The sequence below is a fragment of the Schistocerca gregaria genome, chromosome 8, assembly GCF_023897955.1.
Source record: "Schistocerca gregaria isolate iqSchGreg1 chromosome 8, iqSchGreg1.2, whole genome shotgun sequence".
Classification (NCBI taxonomy): Eukaryota; Metazoa; Arthropoda; class Insecta; order Orthoptera; family Acrididae; genus Schistocerca; species Schistocerca gregaria.
This window is the reverse complement of record NC_064927.1, coordinates 355,258,568-355,280,129: the sequence shown is the minus strand read 5'-3', so window position 1 is coordinate 355,280,129 and position 21,562 is coordinate 355,258,568. Positions and strand designations below refer to the sequence as shown.

At 39.1% G+C, this 21,562-nt stretch overlaps 1 protein-coding gene across 2 annotated transcripts in view; it reads right to left on the bottom strand.

The window, feature by feature from the left end:
• LOC126284158 (uncharacterized) overlaps nt 1-21,562 on the bottom strand; it is an 85,357-nt gene that overhangs the window by 14,764 nt on the left and 49,031 nt on the right. For both annotated transcript variants that reach the window (XM_049982881.1, XM_049982882.1), the window contains exons 2-3: nt 17,988-18,852; nt 17,689-17,851 (exon numbers count right to left, since the gene is read on the bottom strand). In XM_049982881.1, coding sequence (XP_049838838.1) covers nt 17,689-17,851; nt 17,988-18,852 — 1,028 coding nt within the window. The remainder of the gene's footprint in view (nt 1-17,688; nt 17,852-17,987; nt 18,853-21,562) is intronic.

The following is a 21,562-nucleotide window of genomic DNA, read 5'->3' as shown; positions in this document are numbered from 1 at the left end:
AACAGATAAATGAAGACTTTACAAACAACAAATAGAAACAGTAGGTCACATCACAAGCGGATGTACAATACTAGAAAATACAGAATACTCCATAAGACATGACAATGTAGCAAAAATAATACATCAACAACTTGCCATACAACATAAACTAATAAAACAACACGTTCCCACATACAAGTATGCACCACAAAATGTACTGGAGAATGATGAATACAAAGTATACTGGAACAGAACCATTATAACAGATAAAACAACACCATATAACAAACCTGACATCATACTCACCAATAAAAAGAAGAAATTAACATAACTAATCGAAATATCCATACCCAATACAACAAATATACAGAAGAAAGCAGGAGAAAAAATTGAAAAATACATCCAACGGGCTGAGGAAGTCAAGGACATGTGTCACCAGGATAAAGTTGACATTATACCAATTATACTATCAACTACAGGAGTCATACCACACAATATCCACCAGTACATGAAAACAATACAACTACATCCAAACGTATATAAACAACTACAGAAATCTGTAATTATTGATACCTGTTTAATTACCCGAAAGTTCCTAAATGCAATGTAACATATACCGTACAGTTAAAAGGAAGTCACACTTGATTAAAGTCCGTGTCACTTTCCATTTTTAATGAGACATAACGTCTGAGAAAGGGTAGAAATAATAATACTTTGATAAATGAATAAAGTGCTGTTCAGGAAATTATGATTACAATCTGACAGTGATCAGAAAGACACACACAAGAACTTTTAATAAAAGCTCTGTTTATCATACAATGAAAGCTCTGTTTACTTTATCAGTGGGGTCCATATACAAGCCTGTAACATAATGTGAAGAAGCCAATCACAATTTTTGTAACAAAATTAAAAATATCATGTACAAATGGTGCCACAACAATTGTTGTTTTTGCATTAGCTATACGAGTTCTCATGCTCCATGTTAATGAGTACAACTTAGATTCACATATGTAACTTAGCAAACTGCAAAATTTAAGAAGTAGCTTGTACTGAGCATATGTATAAATTACAAGCTGCAGCACTACACAGCTAATTTTAATCAGAATATAATTTTATTTAGTGAGCACAGGCATTGCCTTGCACGAGGAACAGAAACTGCTGAAAATTAAATCGTAGAGCAGCCTTAAGTCACATGTAACTCTCCTTTATTTTGACATGTTCCACTTGATTAACACAAGTATTTTCAGATCTATGGAAATACTATATCTTATACCACGTTAAAATGAAATAAAATCACAGATTCAACTTACATTAAGCAGCCAAGAGCCACAAGTTAAAAACATTGGGCTTGTATAGCATCGTCATATAATATACCATAAAATGGAGTAAGTTAGTTGTGTACAGTTAACACAAACTCTCTGGTCAGGTACATTTTATGACTAAACAGAAAAACATATCAATCTTGTTCAGCAAGTCTGAGCCCTATTGATGCCTGTTTATGTGGAAACTACCTCAAAAAGCCTAATGCAACACAAAAAAAAATGATAACATTAAACGGTGGCAAATATCCGTCACTTTTATGGGTGTTATCATACAAGTCTAAAATTCATAACCAATAATAAAATTACCCTATATTCTAAATAAGTGTGGATTAAACAGACCACTCAGCATAACGATACGATTCCTCTTATGTTTACAATTCATTAGAGTACCATATATGGAAAGGAAGATATACTATGACTTACCAAATGAGAAAGCGCTGGTAGATAGACACAATAAAAAACACACAAACACACACACAAATTTCAAGCTTTCGCAACCCACAGTTGCTTCATCAGGAAAGGGGGAAGGAGAGGGAAAGAGGATAGGATGTGGGTTTTAAGGGAGAGGCTAAGGAGTCATTCCAATCCCGGGAGCGGAAAAACTTACCTTAGGGGGAAAAAGGGACAGGTATACACTCGCACGAACACACATATCCATCCGCACATATACAGACACAGGCAGACATATGTAAAGGCCTTGCCCTTACACATGTCCGCCTGTGTCTGCACATGTGCAGATGGACACGCGTGCGTGTGCGAGCGTTTACCCGTCCCTCCCCCTCCCCATGGCAAGCCCCCCCCCGCCCCTGGGACTGAACGACTCCCCACCCCCTCCCCAAAAATCCACATCCCTACTCCCCCCCCCCCCCCCCGATGAAGCAACTGTGCGCGCGTGTGCGTGTCCCCCCCTCCCGTGTGTGTGTGTGTGTGTGTGTGTGTGTGTGTGTGTGTGTGTGTGTATACCAGCACTTTCTCGTTTGGTGAGTCACAGCATCTTTGTTTTTTAATATATTTTTCCCATGTGGAATGTTTCTATATATGAACATAATACATTTCAAATTGCAAACAACTTTCATATTTAAACAAGATGCAAATAGTAAGAACATTCATGTTGGCACTGCTAATGTACATGTAGTGAAGAATCACCTCATTTTACTGTCTGTAGAGAGAGTATCTCATGTTCCCAGTCAATCTACTTCATATAACATAACTCACTCTCATGCTCGTATGACTAATTGCTGCATCTTATGTCAGTGTCTATGCAGTTTTAAGTGCAAAAATTTTCTTTTTTCTAGCTATGTTACTGCAAGCTGATGTTCAAATTGAGCATGAGCCTGGATTGCATTTGAAAAAGTAGAGGCAATTCCAATGCTGCCCAGTAGGTGAAGGAACATCCTGTGTGCTCCCCATGTTTTGTTGGCAGGTTATGCGTGTCCACAATAATGTGACAATTTTACAGGAGCTACCAGAAATTGAGAAAATCAGCACTAGCTGAAAGATATCTATCTCAGAGTGCTGCCAACATTAATCTGCACCTAGATGCAAAGTATTACTGTACACATTGTTAAGGATAATGGCACCAGCAGTGCAGCAAGCAGCCAATGTTGCCTTCACTTCACCTCTCCCCCCTCAGCAGTCCTAATCACACCTCCTGCCATTCCCGACAGCCACGATGCAAAATGTCAACTTGAGATGGTTGAACAATATGCTACCTACCCTACTGCATGCATTCTGTGCATGAGGAAGCTGCTAAGCCAACCCTGCTCACATGTGCTCTTTCAGTGCAGTACAATCATGTGCATTCTGTCAGTGCACTAGAATCATAGAATCACGTATGCTATTGACCGGCTATAGGACTACCTGTGCATCAGTTGTTAGCCCATCCTTGCCCACCTGATGGTGGGTTGTCACTCAAGTTGAAATACCCTGACGTAGCTCATCGCCTTCGTGTAGGATCCAATTCCTTTACTCTTATCACTAGTAGGTAATTTTAAAGCCGTCAAAAGCCCTCCTAGTTTCTTTACAGTGTATTAGGAAGTTTTTGGATAACATTCAAATTCTTCAAAAGACTGAAGCAATGCACTACAGCTTTGTGCAGGACGATGGCAGCTTGTGGCCTGCAAATATAGATCTGTATGTGTTGAGTTGTAGCAGACATTGTGTTCCAAGGTTCCATCTGCTTTCCTTCGTACTAAAACATCAAGAAAATTTGAAGTACCAGCTTTTTCCACTTCCACTGTGAAGTTTATATTCAGACGGGGTGAATTGAAATGCTGAAGAAACGTAGGTAGAGTATCAAGTCCATGAAGCCACATCACAAATGTATCATCCACATACCACAGAAAACGAGAGAGTCAGAGTGGCTGATGGTCGTGCTTTTTCTTTGGAGTCCTCCATAAAATAATTGGCCACCACAGGAGACAGAGGGCTTCCCATGGTGATTCTGTCCACTTGTTCAAAATATTGGTCATGAAATAACCAGTATGTATGTTGAAGTAAGCATGTGTTTAAATGATGCCACCGTGCCCTCCACAAACTTGTTGCTAATGAGCTATAAAGAGCCCTACAAGGAGGAGGGAAAAAAAGAGAGAAAAAAAAGGGGAGAGGGAGAGAGAGAGAGAGATCACATTTGCCCATGAGAGGTCTCAATAGTTATGTCAGATATTTGGCAACAAAATAAGTAAGTTATCCTATGTTATTTACAATGGGACAGAGAGGCACCCCATTCTTAAGGATCTTGGGTAGGCCAATATTCTAGGACAAATTGCAGCCTATTGACACAAAGCGTTAGTGATTTGCACTGGAAGCGAGCTCTTCCTAATGAGTTCCAAAGTCTCTCTCTGGATCCTACCCTTCAGATCACTTTTTAATTTACTGTACGCTGGATCATTGAACAGTTTGTATAGCTTGCTAATATATTTTGTGCATGAGAGAAGCACAGTACCATTTCCTAATCCAATTCCCTCAGCATTGCCTGATTTAATTCAACTGCTTATGATTAGATAGTTTTAACTTTTTTGATATTCATCTTAGAACCTCATTTTGAGGCGCAATCCACTCTGTTCAACAGTTCTACCAAGTTCTTTGCTATCTCTGACAGAATTACAATGCCACCACCACCAAACTTTAAAGTGTTTATTTTTTCTCACTGAGTTTTAATTATTTTTGCAAATTTCTACTTGTTTTTTTATTTTTTTTACAGCTTATTCAATGTATGGATTAAAATAAATGCTGTATTACTCAATTTAATGTCCTTCGTACGCTAGAGCTACATTCTTGTTTCTGTTTAAGTTGTTGATTTATTTGCAGTGCCTTTTTTATGAACAGTCTCTCAAAAAGAGTATTCCAGTCAACATTGGCACATGTTTTCTTTATGTTTATAAATGTAGGTTTGCCTTTATCAAATTAGCTTTTAAGTCTTAGTATCAATATTGCCTTGCACATTCTACATTTCTCCCGAACCCAAACTGAACTGATCTTCCCCAAGGATGGCTTCTACAACTCTTTCCATTAGTATTTTGCAACCATGACTTCAACGTGATGAAGGTGGTAAATACCACTTTTGTGTATTTTGGCAGTATCGGTATTGGAATTTCAACACAAGTGCGACACTTGTCTTTAAATAATTTACTTCTTTACTGTTAATAGGTATGTACTACTGAACTGTCACAACTCTGTTCACCAAAAAGCTAAATTCCGGATCTCGGTCCAGACAATCTGCTAAAATAATTCTTAAGACTGAGTGATGCAAATTATTTTAAAGAAGAAAAATCTCAGCCGACTATGAAACATCTTAGTTAACAATGAAAATTCCCGGATTGCACAATAAGTAAAATAAAGGAAAGGAAAGCCTACAGCTGTCTGATGTGTGATTCTTAGAAACACACAATAGCAACTCACTTTCATAGTTCAGAGAAACTTGTGCTGGAAAGGAGTATCCAAAGGGCATGTGTAGTGAAGTAGTAGTTGAAATCATTCGTGTTGTGGTGCACACCATGTTTTGCTAACAGTTGCCACAGTTGACAGTGGTCATTCATGTGAACAGTTAGTTACTTGTCATGCACATAGAATGCTGCTCATTAATTAAACGTTACAACCATTATCTCATCCCAGAAGCCTAACAGAAGCTGCTGAACTGGACCTCCAGCAGCACCTCAAGGACTTAGGTCAACACCACAAACCCAACCCTACAGCTCATCCCCCTTCTGGCTGGGTACAATACTCCCCGTAGAATGAACCACTGCCTTTGTTGAGCAACACCTCCAAACTATTGCCCGTTACCTGTCATCCAACATTCAAGACACTGCTCACTTCCTTCACTGCCTTTCCACAGTTCCTGTTCCATTACCACCACACTCCTTGTTGGTCATCACAGATGCATTCTCATACATCACACATCCCTTGCCTGACTGACTGCACAAGTGGTCCCACAATCACAATACAATTAGTCAGAGTGCAGTGCAGACCAATCTGAGGGTACAACCTCTCATACCATGTCCGAACTGCCGAGTCTTTGTGCAGGCGGACAGTGTTCTTAACTCATTTGCTACATTAGCATTAAGGTGTGGCTTGTACATTCAAGAAACTATCATTGTGCTTGGTGTCAATCCTAATCAGATCAGGACAGTCTAGTGGTATTACCTCAGAAACTGTTTTCTGTTGTACTTGTTTAAGGTACCATGTAATAAAGTCCTACTTTTTTGGGGGGGATATCTGGGTACATTTATTCATTGTAGCATGCACATCACACAATGGGACTAAACAGTATTCTATATGTTTGAGTTGCGATGAAGATTCACTTAAGTGATATTGATAGGCCATAAACTTTTTTATGGTACAATAACAACAACGTTCAGTATTGTTACTGCAGCATTGTTGTGCACACTACAACACTACAGTCATTCCTGCAATTCAATCAGGTACACAATAATCGAGTTATCTTATTTCCAGGCAATTTATAATCTTGAACATCAGTTACAATGAAAGTGTTTTGTTGTTCTCATTAATATAAATTTGTGTAGAAGCTGAGGCTATTTGCCAATATCAGTGACCTATCATGAGGTAATCTGTGACACATTTTGCAACATTTTACCACAAATAAATTATGCAGTTTCTGCACAGCTGCAATTCTTGCAGAGCTACATATTACACAACATTATTATGGTGCGTTGGTCACCAGTCTCAAAAGGAAGAGTCATGTTTGTTGATTTCACTATCTCTAATCCTGACTGAGGAGACCTAAAAGCTGAATCTTTAATTCTGAACATTATTGTTTGTTTGGTACCAAATTTGAAGTGAAAGTGTTAGTATTTAAACTTAAACCCAAACTCTTGCTGATGTACTCAACATGTAGTTTCAGAGTCAGCCAACTGTCAGAACTATCATAATGAAAGAGATGCAAAGCTGCATTCGCTGATAAACCAAAACATTATGACCTCTGCCCACCGTGACCCTTGATAGTGCTTGGTGGCACTGCGGGCATGTGATGCAGTAACAAAACTATATAAATGGGGCAGAAACAGACATGGGATCACCCTAGCATAGATACGGGTTGCAAACAGGAAAATCCATGGAGATAAGTGACTATGACAAAGGGCAGATTATTATTATGCAGAGACCTTGAATGAGTATTTCAAAACTGCATCTATGAAAATAGGTAGAAGTACTGTGAAACTACCACTAGGCACTAAATGGCTGGGCGTCCAGGACTTTTCACAGAATGTGAGGTTTGGAGGCTTGTCTGATCTGTAAAGTAGCACAGATGGTGATATGTGGCCTCTATGCTGGTGCATGCACAAATGTTATGGAGCACACCATTCATCGTACATTGTTGATTATGGAGCTCCGCAGCAGACCACCTCTAGATGTTCACATGTTGACTCAATGACACTGTCAATTACAATTGCAGTGGGCATGGGACCAACGGAATTCTACTGTTGATCAGTGGAAATATGTTGGCTCTTCAGGTGCATCACATTTTTTTTAATACTAGGCCACTGTTCATCTATACAAACGCTGTCATTGAAGTAAATGGCGACTAAAAACGTGCAGTGCATCATGGACACAGGCTGGTGGGAGCAGTATTATCCTGTGGGAGACATTCTCCTGTGCTTGCATGGGACTGGTGGTAGTATTCGAAGACAAGCTGACAGCTGTGAACCACCTGGATCCCTTCATGCTTTATATGTCTTCCCTGATGGTGATGTCTTTCAGCAGTATAATTGTCTGTGTTTCAGAGCCAGAACCATGCTACAATGTTTTGAGAAGCATTATAGTGAACTCTTGTTGATGTCTCAGTGACCTAATTCGCCTGATGCGAATCCTATGAAATCTATTTGGGTCAGTATCGGGTGTCATTGCTGCATACGCATATCAGCTGCCCATCATTTACATGAATTACATGACCTGTGCAAAGACATCTAATTCCACACGCCTCCACAAACCTACCAACGAACTATCGGATCCCTGATATGCACAATCAGTGATGTATTTCATTTCAACAATTGACACACAAGCTATTAAGCAGATAGTCATAATGTTTCGGCTCATTAGCGTACATTTATAGCAATGTGGGGAATAACAATAAGAACTATCACCCACAAAACCTGAAAAGTTACAAAATCAAATATTATAAACTATGGTGATTAATTGCTGTTGTATTGCAGTGAAAGTTGGATACATAAAAACAATGACGACAGTAAAATACAAGCAGCAGAGAAGAGATTCTTGAGGAGAGCGAAGAGTGACTTAAGAAAAGTTTTTAATTAAGAACTAAAAACAAAATATTGATAATTATGAACAAGCTGCATTGTGGTCTTCAATATGATGCCATTCTCTATACTAGTCTCTCCTGTGCAAATATCTTCATCTCTGCATAACTACTGCAACCTACATCCACTTAAATCTGCCTGATTCGCCTGCAAAAATCAGTCATCTCACACTTCTCTCCATAGCTAAATTAACTATTCTTGCTGCCCCAGAATGTGCCCTATCAGCCTTCTATCTATCCCTTCTTCTAGTCAAATTGTCCCATGAATCTCTTCTCTGTCTAATCTGATCCAATATCTCTTACTCTATCTACCCAGTTAATCTTAAGCGGCATTAATTTTCAGAAACTTCTTTTCTCTTCTTATCAGTATTGTTTATCCTTGGTGTTTCACTACCAAGTAAAGCTATAGCCCAGACAAATACTTTCATAAATGGCTTCCTAACACTTCAGTTTCTATTAGAAGTCAAAATATTTCTCTTTTTCAGAAAAGTTTTTCTTGCTTATACCAGTCTAAATTTTATATCCTCTTTACTTCAGTCATTCTTAATTTTCTGCTCTCAAATAGCAAAACTCATCAACTAACTTTAGTGTCTCGCTGCCAGATTCCTTCACAGCACCTGATTTAATTTGCCTACACTCACCATTATTCTTATCTTATCTTTGTTGATGTTAATCTTATAATCTGTTTTTGAGACACTATCATTTTATTAAAACTGATCCAGTGTCTTACCATTTCAGACACAATTACAATGTCACTGGCAAATTTCAAGATGTCAAAGCTTTTTTCCTTCTCCCTGAATTTTTATTTCTTTACCAGACTTCTCTTGGTTGCCTTTACTGTTTCCTCAGTGTACAGTAAATAGAGATAGATATAGAGATCTACTGCTGCATTTCACTTCTTTTTAATTACTGCTTTACTTTCATGTCCTGTATTTTGTCACTGATAACTTTGCAATACCAAGAAGTGTATTCCAGTCATTATTCTCAACTGTTTCTTTCTAAATCTATAAATGTTGATGTGGATTTGTCTGTTTTCTAAGATAAGATAGAGCTTCAGTATTGCTTTCCTTATCCCTATATTTCTGCAGAAACTAAAATGCCCTTCCCTCAGCTCATCGTCTATCAATCATTTCATCCTTTTGTAAGTAATCAGTATCAGTACTTTGCAATCACGAATTTTTAAACTGATGGTTCAGTAGTTACGCTTGTATTCTTTGTTACTGAGTTTATTACAAGCTTCTTGAAGTATGACTTTTCACATGCTTCATATATCCACATTCGATGTGGAACAGCTTTGTCACAGTTCTCCCAAGGATTTCAATAATTTTAAATGTGGTCACAACCCCAGGTGCCTTTTATTTTACTTAGCTGCACTATTAACACACCTATTTGAAGGGTTAGAAATAGCTGTGCAGGTAAAAACAATCTTATTATGCTCTTCTTATAACAGTAGCACATCCCATCTTATCTTCTTCAACTTTCTCTTCCCTTTTCATAATAATGTCAAATTTTATTTCCTTTACATAGCCATTCTACATTTTATTTCCACTTTTCTGTCTTTCTCTCCTTGATCAGTACTGGTTTTCCACCAGAACTGTTTATATTCAAACACCTCCTCCCCTTTTTTTCCAATTTTTTTTCTAAAGGTGGCATTTACATTCCCATAGTCAAGCAGCTTTACATTTGTCTCATTTCAAAATTTTTAACACACTTTGGTTGTTTCAGCTTGGCTTATTACTATGTCCTTAATTTTCTATTTGCCTGCCCATTGCCACCGTCCCCAAACATTTACATTTATATCTACATCTACATGATTACTCTGCAATTCACAATTAAATGGCTGACACAGGATTCAGTGAACCACCACCAAGTTATTTCTCTACTGTTTCACTCTCAAATGATGCACAGGAAAAAAAACAAGCTCTTCAATCTTTCCGTGAGAGGTCTAATTTCTCTTATTTTATCATGATGATCATGTCTCCCTTTATATGTGGGCGTCCACAGAATATTATCAGAATCAGAAGAGAAAGTTAGTGGTTAAACTTTCAAGAGAAGATCCTGCCACAACAAAAAATGCCTTTGTTTTAATGACTGCCATCCCAATTCATGTATGATGCCTTGGCACTCTCTCCCCTATTTCGCAATAATACAAAACGAGCTGCGCCTCTTTGAACTTTTTTGATGACTTCCATCAGTTCCACATAATGCGGATCCCACACTGCACAGCAAAACTCCAGAATAGGGCAGACAAGCATGGTGTAAACAGTCTCTCTAGTAGACATGTTGCACTTTCTAAGTGTTCTGCCAATAAATCACAGTATTTGGTTTGCCTTTCCCAAAAAAGTATCTATGTGATCATTCCAGCTTAAGTTATTCAAAATAATTGCTAAGTATTCAGTATAATTCACAGCTTTTAGATTTATGTGGTTTACCAAGTAACTGAAACCTAGTGGATTTCTTTTAGTACCCATGTGGATGACATCACACTTTTTATTATTTAGAGTCAACTGTCACTTTGCACACTATACAAATGTCTTTTCTAAATCATCTGATGACTTTACCCGATGGTAAATGACAGTATCATCTGCAAACAATACAATAGGGCTGCTCAGATTACCTCCTAAAATCATTTATGTAGATCAGGAACAGCAGAGGCCATAAAACACTTCCTTGGGGAACACCTCATATTACTTCTGCTTCACTCGATGACTTTACACAAATTATTAAAAACTGAGACCTTCCTGACAGGAACTCATAATCCGGTCACACATGAAATTTGATTCGAAGTAAATCATGAGGAACAGTGTTGGAAGCCTTCTGGATATTTAAAAATATGGAATCAATCTGACACCCCCTCTTGATAGCACCCATTACTTCATGAGAATAGAGAGCTAGTTGTGTTTCACAAGAATGATATTTTCTGTATCCATGCTAACTATCTGTCAAAACTATTTGTCAATAAATCATTTTCTTTGAGGTAATTCATAATGTTTGAACACATTATATATTTCAAAATCCTATGGTTATGATGCTGAGACCAAGGTTCAATCTTCACAGTGGGTCAGGAAACATTCTCCAAGACCAAAGAAGCTCGTAAGATTGCAACCTCCTCTAGGATGATTTACCACTTTGTAACATCCCCTCTGCAGAATGACAAACCCAAACTTATAACTTACAGGCCCCTTGAACTGTCTGGCACTGTAAGTGGTAGATTTACAGGGGTGCGTGGCAGGTCCTCTTTGTGCCTTATCTGTGCGGCAGCAGCGTAGTCATCTCCACATTTTCTTAACCTGTAATCTTACCTGCAGTTCAGCTGCTCGTACATCATTCGGCACCCTGTGAATTGTGGGCTTAGCAACTATATAGAACTAGGGTAGAAGCAATGGAAAAAGCATGCCAAATTTAAGAGAATGCAAAATCCCCAAGACTAACGAAGTTTTACAGAAGCTCAAAATTTAGCCTGAGCTCAAGTGCGAGATGCTTTTAATATATTCCACAACGGAACTCTGTCTTATTATGTGGCAGAAAATCCAGACAGATTCTGGTCATATATAAAGTACAAGGTCTGTTCAAAAAATTCCGGAACTTTGTCCATAAAATTATTCTGTGTATTCCATTTACTTATTGTGCATGATCTCCTTCGAGATTATTGTGTTCTGCCTACTTTCTAAATATGGGGTGCCTAGGAAACCTTCTTTCTCAGGTTGCTAGACAACAATTCAAGAAATTCGTATCGATGAATTTTTATTACAGAAAAAGAATGACAATACTTAACTTTGAGAATTTAAAATGGTGTGTCATAAGCAATAGGCGACAGACAAAATAAGAAAATCTCTTCTGTTTACACAACTCCTAATACAAGCGAAACAATACAGTTCCTAAGTCACTGCTATAGAGCTCGTAGAACAGCTAGTCTTCAACTGTGCCACATCCAGGCGGCACAGTGCTTATGTTCTTTTCATCTTTAGGCCACTGCTGCCTTGGTGTTGTCCTAGAGAAGGGTCGGTCAGTGTAATATTGGTTGACGTCTTCTTCACAGCCCTCTCTGCTCTACCATTCCTGACCATCATGCCTGCACTTGACTATTATGCCAGAACAGAAATATTCTCCTCCACAACTGATAAGTCGCTCCCAATGCAGATTCCACTTCCGGAAGCTGTCTTAGTATGCCTATTGCTGGATGGTATTATGTGCCATCTGTGGATTGTCTCATCTATCATTGCAAAACTTTGTCCTTTCAATGGGCCAGGTCTGGAAAGTGTGGAAGACGAAGCAGCACAGTAATTACTTTTTTTTTATTTGCATTACTGAAGCACAACAGGGACAAGTTATTGTGAGTTGAGAGTGATGAATTGTCTCCCTACATTTCAGGCCATTTTCTTCTCACGTTTTCTTGCAGGCATCACAACACATCCTGATAGTACCATTGATTAACAGTTTGCCCCTGTGGCACAAATTCATTAAGAACAATTCCTTCAAAGTAAAAAAGTTTTGTGAAATAAAACATTACTTATTCCAGTCGTCAACTATAACTTCTACCAATGCTAACTCACAGGGATTACCTACTTCAATTTAAGTAAGAGGTAAACTACTTCCGAAAGCAATAAACACTCCACTAACAACTGTATTTAATCTATCATTTCTGAAAAGAGTTAAGTCCTTTATAAAAATTTTGGCTGAATTTATTTCCAGCTTTAACCAGCTTTCTGTGCTGATGACAATTTGAGCTTCAGTGTTTTCTATTAGCACTTGGAATTCTGGTTCTTTCCCACCACAGCTACGACAATTTACAACTACAATACAAATTGTTTCTAGATCTACTTTCATGTGTGTGTCCTGTGCACTTTTAGACTGTAGTTTCCCCAAGACCCTCTAAACTAAAGAAGCACCCAATCCCTTCGCACAGCTCCTGCTATCTGTCTAGTCACATTCTTCACATTCTGTATGCAGTGCACCCCTGACCTTTTAAGCAATTAACACAAAACTGTCCATTCCAGACTTATGTATAAAGTCACACCTACCTTTCATAAGATCACCCAGGCAATGAAACAATATGCTGCCTTCTACACATTTGACAAATACATCAGCACATCCACCTTGATTGTCTTCAAATCTACACTCCAGAGGCACAGGAGTTTACCTTCTCTCATTATCACCACCTTATACTTTGTGCAGCATTCTCCTCCTCACTAAGAAATCTGCAGCTTATCAAGCGATCATTTCAGAACCCCTTAAATGCCGCAACTGCTCAATTCTTATGCTGGTGAACAGAATGAAGGTGTTGGTCATTTGATCCAGATAGATGCTGACAGAGCAGCTGGTGCACGACTGGCATGTGGACAGGAGCAGGTCATGTCCTCTCAGCATTTCTCAGCCTGTACCACAGAAACATCCTTTGGACTGTATTTATATTGGGTATTTAAGTCTATTCATGAACTGCTGGTGGCTTGGAGCCATCAACACTTTATCAAGCTTCCCTTTGCATTAGCCATGGAAGTAGCACTATTTGTCACTAAAGGAGCATTTTACAACCTTATGCAAAACAACAGTTATCAGTTCAAAGAAGACTCATGTACCTCTTCATGCAAGTGCAGTACACACATCCATCTGATTACTATTCCATTTCATCCTGTAGAAAATTGAGCAGTAGATTAGACACTAATAATCTTTTTAAGCCTCAGATACACAAATTCCACAATGTGCAACATTAGAAGAAGCCTGATTAGTGTGTTACTGGACAATGTCTGTTCCAGGTTGCAGCTCCAATGAGCTCAGATGTTTTAGATCACTGACATTACACACTCCTTGACTTGCTGCAGGCACATCCAAGGGATCTGGCACTGCAGCAGCCTCTCTTTCGCAAGAGCAACCTAGTCTCACTGCACACCTTCTTCACGTGCAAGATGGACTGTAGGCACTGAGCACTTGTCGGCAGCGACATGTTTGCCGACATGGCTGTATTACTCAAGGTAAAAAATAGCTGCAGTCTTGCTACCCTAAGATGACCGCCTGGTACCGTAGCTCCTCTGCCTCCCCATTTTTTTCTATGCAACTGCCGCTGCCAGAAACTCAACAGCAACAGTAGGAGCTTTGTCCTTAATCAGCCTGATCACAGCCATTGGAATGGGCTAAACAGATGATTCAATAGCGGTGGACCCTGATGAGAAAATTGAAGGTAGATTAAACTCTAATGTCCTATTGAATTATGTGGTCAGTAGAGACAGGGCATTAACTCAGATTAGAGGAAGATGAGGAAGGAAATAACTTATATCCTTCTCAAAGGAACAATCCTGGTATTTGCTTTAAGTGATTTAGGGAAACCACTGAAAACTCAAAACTGACTGGCTGGATGGGGATTTGAACTGCAACACTCCCAAATGTGAGGCCAGTTCCTTATCACTGCAGTACACCACCTCGATTAGGGACTTTGATGGACATTGACACTCATTTCCACCTTGCCTCTAGTCCATCTCTGGAGCTGCCACCACTGAACTCACCTAACACATCACTGTCATGAACATCAAGCAGTTGGCATTGCTGCAACACCTGACAAATGGTCTGATTGTAACCCAGTCCATTAGTAGGAACACTTTTGCATAACTCCCTCCGAATGCTTATGCTGTGGCATTGCCTTGGAGGTTTTTGACCTTACAACTGAGGGATCTACTGTTTCTTCTAGGCATTAATAAAAAGTCTGGTGAGGAGTTGACTGTTGTAGTGTCGGTGGCATCCGTGGAGGGTGCCATGCACACCATTGAGGATTACCACTAGCCTATTAACACACAAAGCTCACTTTTAGTTGACAATTAACTCTGTGTGTGTGTCAGGGGGACACCCATTCCCTTGTTTAGTACTTCAATTAGAGGCAACTTAGTAAAAGCATTGATAAATAACAACAGTAACTGAATTTATTTACATTTGGCTGGGTCTTCGGGATTCAGGGTGTGGTTAACACTTAACAACAGACATGAATTACAATGATCTGAATCTTTTTTTTTTTATTTTCTTCAACCAAGGAGGCAGAGAAGGAGAAAAGGAAGGAAATTAGACCATATTGCTGCCGAAGTCATTAGACATGAAGCACAAGCTCAGGGTGGGGAAGGATGCGGGAAGATGACTGACTGTGCCCTTTCCAAGAAAAATGGAGGAAGATTGGGTTTAATGTCCTGTCAACATTGAGGTCATTAGAGACAAGCACAAGCTCAGGTAGTGTCAAGGATGTGGACGGAAATTGGATATGCCCTTTCACAGGCACCATTCTCACATTTGCCTGGAGCAATTTAGGGAAATCACAGGAAATCTAAACCTGGATGGTCAAACGTGGTTTGAATCGTCATTCTCCTGAACACGAGTTCAGTGTGCTAACCACTGCACCACCTTGCTCAGTGCCCTTTCAAATGAACCATCCCACCATCTGCCATTAACTGATTTAGAAAAATCTTAATTTGGCTTATGATGCTGCGGTTATCTGTTCCTCCCACAGAAACCAGTTCTTCTTCTGTAGTCCAGTCCACACATCTGCCCTGTTAGAACCCAATGTTTCTCTGCTGGAGAGCTGTAGTAGAACCGGTACATTACACGTATCTACAGGTTGCCTTGAAGGTTTTGGTTTTAGTTTAAGTGCTATATTAGAGGATAGATAGTGTGCGATTGAAAACTTCAATATTGTTACTTTCTTGATACAAAAACCACCATCACGCCCGTGTTAATCTTAAGTTACAGTTTGCACACAGGCGCGGGCATGCGCACACACAGGCACACACGCGCGCACACACGAACGCAATAAGAGTCACTCAACAGCAGATTATTGTATTTAATCGAGCCTTTTACAAAAAAAGATTCTAAAATTGTTTGCCTGTGGTAGAATGCCTTCTTTAATATTGTCCTAATCAATCACTTAAAACATTCAGTTCTTCATCACATGCCATGTCGATTTTAGTTGATACAGGGGTCGCAATTTACATATAAAATCCAATATTTCCCATGTTCATCTTTAGCACTCACTCATTCACTCATTCACGTTCACTTTCTGGCACTCCACAGTAAAGTGTAACTCATAATTCCACAAAATTACCACATCTATCTCCCATTTCATCTTCATCTACATCCTCTTCCATTTCCATAATATTGTCCTCAAGACCATCGCCCTTGTATAGTCCCTCTATATACTCCTTCCACCTTTCTGCTTTCCCTTCTTGGCTTTGATAGAGCACTGAAACAAGGCGCCAGGAGTAGACAACATTCCATTAGAATTACTGACGGCCTTGGGAGAGCCAGTGCTGACAAAACTCTACCATCTGGTGAGCAAAATGTATGAGACAAGCGAAATACCCTCAGACTTGAAGAAGAATATAATAATTCCAATCCCAAAGAAAGCAAGTGTTGACAGATGTGAAAATTACTGAACTGTCAGTTTAATAAGTCACGGCTGCAAAATACTAACGCAAATTCTGTACAGACGAATGGAAAAACCGGTAGAAGCCGACCTCGGGGAAAATCAGTTTGGATTCCATAGAAATATGCGAACACGTGAGGCAATACTGACCTACGATTTATCTTAGAAGCTAGATTAAGAAAAGGCAAATCTACGTTTCTAGCATTTGTAGACTTGGAGAAAGCTTTTGACAATGTTGACTGGAAGACTCTCTTTCAAATTCTGAAGGTGGCAGGGGTAAAATACAGGGAGCGAAAGGCTATTTACAATTTGTACAGTAACCAGATGGCAGTTATAAGAGTCGAGAGACATGAAAGGGAAGTAGTGGTTGGGAAGGGAGTGAGACAGGGTTGTAGACCATGTCCCCGATGTTATTCAATCTGTATATTGAGCAAGCAGTAAAGGAAACAAAAGAAAAATTCAGAGTAGGTATTAAAATCCATGGAGAAGAAATAAAAACTTTGAGGTTTGCCGATGACATTGTAATTCTGTCAGAGACAGCAAAGGACTTGGAAGAGCAGTTGAACGGAATGGACAGTGTCTTGAAGGGAGTGTGCTACACAATAAGCAACACTGCGAACAACACACTCTGTGACCTGCACCACAGCATCTGTGGGTGTGTCTCTGTCGATTTTTTGAGTCTCTTTCTAAATTCTTACTGGTTGTTGGTTGTCGATGCTTCCTCAACATTTCTTTACGTTATCCATTGGCCTTCCACATCAACTGTGTTTACAATTCAGGCCCTCTCCAAAAAGAGAGAAATTTTTATTTAATTTAAAGATTTTCTTACATGATTGTGGCAGATTAATGTCCACAGTTTGTCTCTCAGAACCTCCATGATTTCTGTGCGCATCAATACATTTGTTACACGACTGCTGCTTCGCTCCCAATCTAACGGCGAGGCGAATCAGGTTGTCTGAACGTTCAATGTTCAAATGAAGAAGCAAGTTGTGGACTCTTCTACGGATGACGCCTTGATGCGCCTCTCAAGTCTCTAAAGGTTTACACCAGTGTTTTCATTGGTTAAGATGTAATGCCTTAAAGGACTGTCAGGAAATGAAACAAAATATTTTGAGGGCAAATGTGGAAATACTGTATTACAATGCTGCGGAAAATAACAGTTCTTATTTTTTTTAAAAACCACTAGTTCTTATTTTTAAAAAATACATAATTACTACACTCACAATTATGATTGAAGGCCAATCGTGGATTTCGTGCATAAAAATCAGGGGTTTCTGCATGGCAGTCAAACCAATGCATCCGGCGATACTTGCCAAGATCTTTAATGCGTAGCTGGTCCCCATAATTATGAACTTTTACCCTTTTACTAACAGTATCTGGATGCTCCTGCAAACATTATTTGAATGAAAAAATTAATTTTAATTCCTTTGACATATAGCTGTATCATTTACCTGTTATAGTCAAATGACTCACTAACTTCTATGGAAACTACTGAAATATAAAATATTTGCAAATCACTTACCTTTCTTAAGGGTGTTTCTAATCCATAACCAGCGATCAATTGTTCAGATTTATTCCTGCACTTGCATTTCTTTAGTTTAACATCTTCTTTAATTACATTCTCTTGAGAACTACTTCCATCCTCATCTGAAGTTTCTGCACTGTGTACAATGCCACCTTTCTTTGTTTGGGTTGCAGTGTCTTTAAACAGCACATTTCTAATAGATTGTGATTGACGCCGCAGCCTACGTAGGAAAATTGACTGAGGAGAATAATTTATCATATCTCTAGCATTTAACAATGACTGAAGATCTTTATCTGCAACTGATTTGCCTTTTTGGACTCTTCTCCCATAGGATTTCTTGGGGTGGTTCATTCCAACATTCTTTGCCTCTAATTTACTGGAATGTGGTATTTTACATCGACAGCTTTTAGAACATTTATGAGAAAAAATGTTTCTGATGTAACAGTTATGGTTTTCAGAATCACTCTCATCTGACAGAACTATCCCTGGACAGTAACACTCAGGACAAGGTTTAAACACTCTTTTCTTGGCACTGCCTGACTGTTTCTTGTGTTTTTTGGGGCTTCGCCCATGTGACTGACATAATTTCTTTTTCTTATATGATGAGACAATAAGCACAGGTCGCCTAATTTTCTTAGCTGATGGTGGTGTTGCATATTTCGTGACATGTGACTTGTTTGCTCCCTGCTTTCTTACATGAGTAAAATCTTCGTCGGAACTTCCTTCAGTGTGTTGCTCTCTGGACATACCAAGGACACAAGCAATGTTTTTTGAGTTATTTCTAGTTTTCCATGCATCATATTTCCGCCTATTGGGAGAAGCACTTGATAAATGTTTTACCCTCTCCAATGGTCTAGGTGTTCTGTAAGTTGATAAGAAATGATTTAAGAAGAATAATAGGAAAACTAAGCATTACATATGAAAATAAATATGTCTGACTATACTTTTCTGGGAGTACTGGAAGAACTATTTTTTTAATACAGGCATAACATTACAATACACATAAATTATTTATACTATTTCTCTTTAAAATGTATTATTCAGTTGTTCCTTGGTTTAGTTTCCACATTAAATTGTATGTTTCCTGATATATGGTTGGGAATGCAAGGATCACCCCTCCCCCTTCCCTGCCCCTTCCCACATACCAAGCAAAGCAAGCAAGCAGTTTCCAAAAAGAAAAAAAAAAAAAAAAAACCACCACTCTTATTCACAAACAAAGAAATCTTATTTTCATTTTTAACAATAATTTCAATTGCTACTTAACCATAAGTTTAATGTCACTTGCAGTGTTGCCATATACGAGGGCTATCCACTAAGTACATTACATTTTGGAATTAAAAATAAATAAAGTATTGGATTTTTTTTTATTATATACAGATGAAAGCCACACTTAAATACTACTTTTCTACATAGTTGCCATTTAAATTAAGGCACTTATCGTAGTGATGGACGAGCTTGGAAATTCCTTCGTCGTAAAATTGTGCTGCATAGTATTCTATGATAACAGTACAGTCAGAATGGATGTTGCCATCTTCGAGGAAACTGGAAATACTGTTGTTAGCTGGTGACAACAGATAATATTGGTCCACATCTGTGAAAAAGAGGTATGGCTCCTTATGATAGCAGCATACCTTTCCCAACCACCTTACTTTTGGTGGGTCATAAGGCAGTGAGCCACGTGTACAGCCTTTTAAAGGTAAAGAAGTTTTCCCACTGACGACAATTCTCATGTTGGAGCACCCAACTTTGATGATTGTTTGTCTAAGCAATTTCATGTTTCCATCATCTAAATAGTTTCCAATGAGATGTTCCCGAGAAAAGGGGAATTACCTAGTCTGTGTTTTTAATACTGAAGTAGCTGTGTCCTGTGTCCTATATCCTGTATTAAGTCTGTGATATCCCCTTGTAGAGCAGCTTTGGACGACAGGGTGGCATTGAAAATATGCCCATCAGCTCTCTTGAAGAGCTATTACTGATGGCGTTTGGTTGGGCATTTATGTGGGAGGGTTATAGCAAATGAGAATGATTGCAGATCATACTGTTTCCACCATCTGATTGAGGAGAGGCAGCTGGGGGTAAAAATCCAGAGAACGGTGGCTGTATATGTTCCATGTACCACACCAAAATGAGATGGGGTGTCATTGTTTAGCAAACATAGAACAAGGTCTTTGATTAATTGTTCAATTAGGGCACCTCAGTTTAGTGTCATATCACTCTTTCTCACAATGGGTTGTGGGCCTTGAAACCACTCACGAGGAGAAAACGTAAAGGTAGCTGATGGATCAGGTTAGTTATCTCTGCTGTCGGCTCACTGTCCAGGAGATAGGCGTCACAGATAGTAAAATCCATAGTTGTATGTACAGGGTGACAATTATTGAACTGTATGAAGTAAAATTGTCATAATTTCTGTGTTAGGATGTTCAAACTGCACAGTTGCCCACGTGGCATGATGGGAATTAGTATGTGCAGTACAGTTTGGTTTCACGACAAAGCCCATTTTCATTTGGATGGGTTCATCATAAACAAAATTGGTGCATTTGGGGGACTAAGAATATGCATTTTGCAAATGAAAAGTTTCTCAAGGGGTGACTGTGTGGTGTGAAACGTCCAGTCACAGAATAATTGGTGCGATATTCCTTGATGGCACAGTGACTACTGAATGGTACATGAAGGTTTTGGAGGATGACTTCACCCCTATTATCCAAAGTGGCCCTGATTTCGACAATATGGGGTTCATGCAAGATGGAGCTCAACACCATCGAAACAGGAGAGTGTTTGATGTCCTGGAGGAGCTCTTTGGGGACCACATTCTGGCTCTGGGGTACCAAGAGGCCACTTGCATGGACCTCAATTGACCACCATATTCTCTGGATCTGAACATATCCAACTCCTTTGTGTGGGGCTATATTAAAGACAAGGTGTAAAGCAATAACCCTAAAATCATTGCTGAGCTGAAAACAGCCATTCGGGAGGTCATCGACAGCATCGACGTTCCGACACTTCATTACGTCACACAGAATATCGTTATTTGTCTGCACCACATCATCGCCAATGATGGCAGGCACATTGAACATATCATAACCAAAATCTGAATATCTGTAGTGACATTTGCATGTTGAATAAAGTGTGTACATGTCATGGTTTGTAACTATTGTATGTTTTTTTTTATATAGTTCAATAGTTGTCAGCCTATATGTGAACAGATACAGCCTGCAGCACTATACTGAGCAAAACTTGACCAATAAAGGTGTCCACAAGCACCAATGTGAAGACACCACCTGAAGTTCATTCAGAGCCAAATGTATTTTTGAAGTAGGCACTGAGATTACATAAGGTAAAGCTATATGTTGTAAAGAATCAAGTTTCCTTGAGGGCTTAAAGCTATATGTTGTAAAGAATCAAGTTTCCTTGAGGGCTATAGATATTGTTGGGTAAAAGTAATCTAGGTGTCAGAGTTCTGCTAGGTGGTCAAAATGATCATTACAGTTCCACTGAATGATGGTTTTAGGGGTTACCTACGTATGGCAGTAAGGATACTAGAAGGTGGGGCATTTTTAGCCAATGCCTGCACC